This window comes from Helianthus annuus, chromosome 14 (genome assembly GCF_002127325.2).
Source record: "Helianthus annuus cultivar XRQ/B chromosome 14, HanXRQr2.0-SUNRISE, whole genome shotgun sequence".
Lineage (NCBI taxonomy): Eukaryota > Viridiplantae > Streptophyta > Magnoliopsida > Asterales > Asteraceae > Helianthus > Helianthus annuus.
The window spans coordinates 86,139,866-86,145,011 of record NC_035446.2 but is presented as its reverse complement, the minus strand read 5'-3'; the positions used below and the strand labels follow the sequence as shown (position 1 = coordinate 86,145,011).

General features: G+C 39.0%; 1 protein-coding gene across 1 annotated transcript; it reads right to left on the bottom strand.

Moving 5' to 3' along the window:
• Positions 1 to 382: 382 nt before the first annotated feature.
• LOC110906828 (troponin T, skeletal muscle-like) lies at positions 383 to 3,922 on the bottom strand. Its single transcript, XM_022151902.1, has 5 exons — positions 3,914 to 3,922; positions 3,054 to 3,107; positions 1,562 to 2,875; positions 673 to 1,276; positions 383 to 579 (listed from the first exon to the last, which is right to left on the bottom strand). The coding sequence occupies exons 1-5, from the start codon at positions 3,920 to 3,922 to the stop codon at positions 383 to 385; spliced, it is 2,178 nt and encodes a 725-aa protein (XP_022007594.1).
• Between the last annotated feature and the right edge of the window lie 1,224 nt (positions 3,923 to 5,146).

Below are 5,146 nucleotides of genomic sequence, written 5' to 3'. Positions count from 1 at the left end.
CGAGAGACACACTTCTATCACGCTGATAATACTTCAAAGGTCTCTTAAACTTTCTCTCGTGACTCTTTCTGAACCATTTCGATCTATCTTCCTTTTCCATTTCCTTTTGAGTGCTCTCGAAGTTCTTTTCTTTCACTGCCTCAGTCACCTTTTGCCTCAATTCTTCTCTATTTTCCTCAGCAAAGAACTCCATAAGTGTAGGAAACTTAGAATTATCTTCAACTACCTCTTCATCATCCGTCCAGTCTTCAATCTCAACTCGATCATACTTATCAGCCTCTTCAACATATTTATACGTGTATTCAGGCTGATGATTGATATCAAAAGACTCCAACTCTTCTTCAAAATCAAACTTGATCTCCGGATTCACATTTTGCAACATTTATCTATAAACATCTAAACTCAAGAATAACTTTTCAGAATGCTCAACGATCTGAGACTTACTAGACTCCCCCTTTCCACTTGCTTCCCCTGATTCTTCATTTACCGAATCATTCATCAGATCATCAACTGCTTTCTCGGTGGAAGCTTCTGTAACTTTCAAACCTGTACGACCTTCAGCATCCTCGTCATCATCATCTTTACCAGATCCATGACTGCTTGCAGAGAATACTTTTTCATCCTCTTCATCTTCCTTATCCTCCTCTTCATCATCCTCATCATCAATGTTACCCATCAACTCTTCAAGATGTGTTTCCTCTTCAAACAAACCAGATATTGCAGTGATAGGCTCGGGATTATCAACCACCATAGAAGGTACTATTGATCTTTCAGACACAGCTGAACTTCCTTCAACTCCCTTACCTTTATCTTTCATTTGCTCGTCTATTTTGGCTTGACGTTCAGCTCTTAGTTCTTCAACCTGCAGCTCTTCAAACTTTTGTTCTAACGATGTTCCAAGCATGCTTTCGATAACTTTGTTCAGCATGTAGAACTCATGATCTCTTAATGCCTTGGCTGCTTCAAATTCTTTGTTCTTCAACTTAAAGTATTCATTCTGTTCATCACGTCTAGCCTTTTCTTCTTCAAGTTCAGCAACTTTAACCTTCAAGATATCAATTTCTGATTGATCAGCATCAATCTTTTTCACCAACTCTTGATTTTCATTCTCTAACTTCTTCACACGCATCTCAAGAAGTCTTTCTCTATCAGACACTTTCTTATTTTCAGTTGCCAGCCTCTTGTTTTCAGCAACAACTTCTTCAACTTTCTTTTCAACATTTCTAACTTGTGAAGTGTTGGCAAAATCAAAATGTCCAACATCTAACAGATTATCCTGTGGAGTATAAAGACCTCTGCTAGATAAACCAGGTTGCACTTGGGTGAGTGGAGGTGTTTGAAATATATCTTGTGAGGTAACAAAAGGTTGTTGTGGTGGTGGTGTTTGATGAATAGGTGATGGTTGTCTTGGAGGTGTTGGTTGTTTAGGTGGTGAGGATTGTTGTGGTGGAGTAGGTTGACGGGGTGGTGATTGGATAGGTGATTGTGGTGGTGTTGGTTCATGTGGTGGTGTAGGTGGTTTCTTGGTTTGTTTCTTCTTTTTGAACACAGTCTTTGTTACTTTGATCTTTGGAGTAGCTTTGACAATCTTTGGAGACACCACTTTCTTTCGACCTCCAGCTTTCTTTCTAACTCTTTGAGAAGATTGTGATCCTGAGACATGCTCTGGAGAAGGCACATAAACATCATCATCGTCCTTTTCCTCTCTCTTTCTCTTTCTTAACAGCTTTTCTTTCTCTATCTCTTCTTGAATTCTTTTTCGACTTTCAATCTCATCAATACCATCATCTGAAGAACTTGATGAACTTGTTGTACTTTTATCTACATCGTCACCCTCAACATCATCAACAATCTTTTCTTTCTCTTTCTGACTTTCAACATTTACCACTTTATCAACATCAGCAACAATTTCTGGCCCTGTTTCCAAAACATCTGTATCAAACAAAACATCAGTATTAAATGGATCATCTTCAGTAGCTGCCACTTGTTCTTTCTCTGCAGTTACCACCGGATTATCTTCTTCCGGTTCATCAACCAAAGACATTGTTGCTGCTTTCTTTTGCTTCTTTCTAGGTTTTGATGACGATCCTTCACCTTCTTTAACAATAGGAGTAGCTTTCCTACGTCTTCTCCCAGATTCCTTCACATACCACTCATTCTTTGTATTTTTGAACTCTGCAAGTACTTTCAACTCCTCAGCATACGCCGCTTCTTTCATCTCAGCTTCATTCCTCCAGTTCTGGTGTTCAACTGGATCTGGATCGACATGATTTGCATCTTTAATGGCACCAAAGAATACAACATCAACTTTCGGTTCTGGATGGTTTGGATGATATCTCACAAGCTGTTTGATAGAAACTTCATTCATGTGTGATTGCACCAATAAATCATCCTTAATATTTCTGTCGATCTCAGGATACGTGTGATCTATCAGCATCTGTACAAACCTCGGATACGTCCAAGACTTGACCTTTGAGGTAATGTTCTCTGCCATGTAATGAAAAATGATATGTGAAAAGTTATATTTCTTGTTTAACACCAATGCGGTCACCATATTCATTTGGTAGTCTCTCATTGCATCATAACCTCCTTTGGTGTGACTTAACGACATCAGAATACTATGAATCAAAAACTTGTAAGGCTTAGTAAACTTTGACTTCAAATAATTTGCGGCATTTAATGCTCCCTGATATCCCATCCTTAACATGCATCCCTTCAACATTCTTTCTGGAAATCTCATCGGAGAATCTGCGTCATCAGGAAAGTTGATCACTTCACGTATGAGAGCTTCAGTAACAAGAATCTTCTCCAACTTGCCATGTACTTCTACATCTGAAGAAATAACTTTATTCTGCTCATCGTAGACGGCATTCTTCTAGAATCGTTCAATATGAGATCTATACAATGGTCTTTGATCCGTCAATGCCATTTGAATAGGAATACGTCTCATGAACTCCAAAATGCCACTGAAATTGACCAGTTCCGGATATTTTTGAATATCCAAGTCAATTCGTGATCCTGGCTCAGACGAGAGAAAGCCTTATGCAAAGCACCAATGACTTCGGTAAAAAGCTGTTGTGAAGAGGATCAAATACCACATTAGACACCTGCAAATCACACACATTGAATCAGACACTTAGAAATTTTTCAAACACTAAAGTTTTCAAGTGCACTATAAGTGAAACATGTAATAACATATAAGCGGAACATGTGTTGAACAAACAAGCGAAACATGTAATGAATTTACAAGCGGAATATGTATTGAACACATAAGCAGAACATGTTGTTGACTTACAAGCGGAACACCTTGATGAACTATGATAATCATGACACGGTACATACAAGCGAAACATAATATGACTATGATGATCATTGAAGTGGAACACATATGAATTGAACTATGATGAACATTGAAGCGGAACATATATGAATTGAACTATGACGAACATTGAAGCGGAACATATATGAATTGAACTATGATGAACATTGAAGCGGAACATATATGAACACATAACCGGAACATGTCTCTGTACAGATAAGCGAAACATCTGGAATAAAACCGCTCAAGCAAAACTATCAACAAACCTTTCAAAGGCTGATCAAATCCTAAAATTGAAGCCCTAAATCTATCAATACGACAAAACCGACACTAGGGGTTGATTCTGATTACATTTTTGACTTAACAATTACCCTAAATCTACAGCCGTAACATTCGGACATCAACAAACATCATCAGATGACAAACTTGAAACAATCAAAGCATAATATCATGATCTAGACATCAAAACGACTGCACATGATCATTTTCAATCTTCAATTTCATATATACAAGCATAAATCTATGTTCAGTTCCAAAACAGGTGCCGACATGTCAAATAAAGCATGAAATCGAACAAATTGAACGAAGACTTACCTTGCCCATGATCAATACACTAATGATGCAACAGAAACAGATGAAAAACGGGCAGCACAACGCTTGGAAATGGCTGAAATAGGTTCCGCTTCAAATCGCCGGTGAGAAATGGTCATATAAGCGAAAGGGTGAAAGTGACCTACAAGCGGAACCTTTGGCCTTATATATGAGATGAGGTTTCGCTTGTGTGACCATTGACACATAAGAGGAACCTCTGACTTTATAAGCGAAACCTCTGTGAAGCAGCCAAATAAGCGATGTTGATGCATTTATTGTCTATCGCCTTCGTCAATCCGAGTCGTAGTGAGAAGCCGGAAGAAATTAAGCGCATAATGTCATATTTAGTTAGAAATGGCAAGGTGGCAAACTTGTAATTAATGAGAACTTTCATTAAGTTACCTTGACCATATAAATAGGAGGTTATGTCATGATTTTAGTAAGATTTTGAAAAGATTTTTGGGAGAATTAGGAGAAGACTTGGAAGATTCTAGAGAGAGAAAGTCTAGAGAGAGAAAGTGGTGTAATCGTGAATCTTGTACCGTACACGTCATATCTTGCAATGGATTCACGTTTCTAGTACGTTATTGTGTGTTCGGCCACGCACGTTCACGGATTCCGCACGTCGAACGTTCGTTACGCAATCGAACGGCGTCAAAACCGGTCCTACAATTGGTATCAGAGCTAGGAGCTCGATTGCTTGATCAAACACATCATTTTCGTACAGATTTCTGCGATTTCAGAGCCGATTCAGATCCGATTTCGTCGATTTCTTCATCTTCTACTCATTTCTTACGTTTTTTACTGAAAAACGTCAAATTGAACGAGTTTTCATGGTCCGTTTCGTCTGATTTTTGGATATGTTGTGCGTATAGATCTGATCTACAACCCTACCAAGTTTCAGCTCGAAACTCCAAGTCGTTTAGGAGTAATCGCGGTTTTTCGGGTCCGAATTCGCGTCATACGATCAGGTCAGACATGGTTCGCTCATTTGGTCAAACCATACAGGTCCGCTCGTGAGGTATCAAACAGGTTCGCTCATGTGACATACACAGGTTCGCTTATTGTGTATCTAGCAGGTTCGCTCATTGTGCCAAGAGTGGTCCGCTCAAAAGGTTTGTATTCTGGTTCGCTTGAATGTCATCTTCTTCACGTGATTAACATGTAAATTGCAGGTTCATTTAATGTTCTGATTCACCGCCCATTGATTGTCGGCCACTAGCCCATGTCCATGTG

Coding starts and splice junctions, on each gene's coding strand:
- LOC110906828 (XM_022151902.1), bottom strand. Junction 2,876..3,053: donor GCTTTTTACCGAAGTCATTG/GTGCTTTGCATA, acceptor GAACGATTCTAG/AAGAATGCCGTCTACGATGA. Junction 580..672: donor ACATCTTGAAGAGTTGATGG/GTAACATTGATG, acceptor GATCTGGTAAAG/ATGATGATGACGAGGATGCT.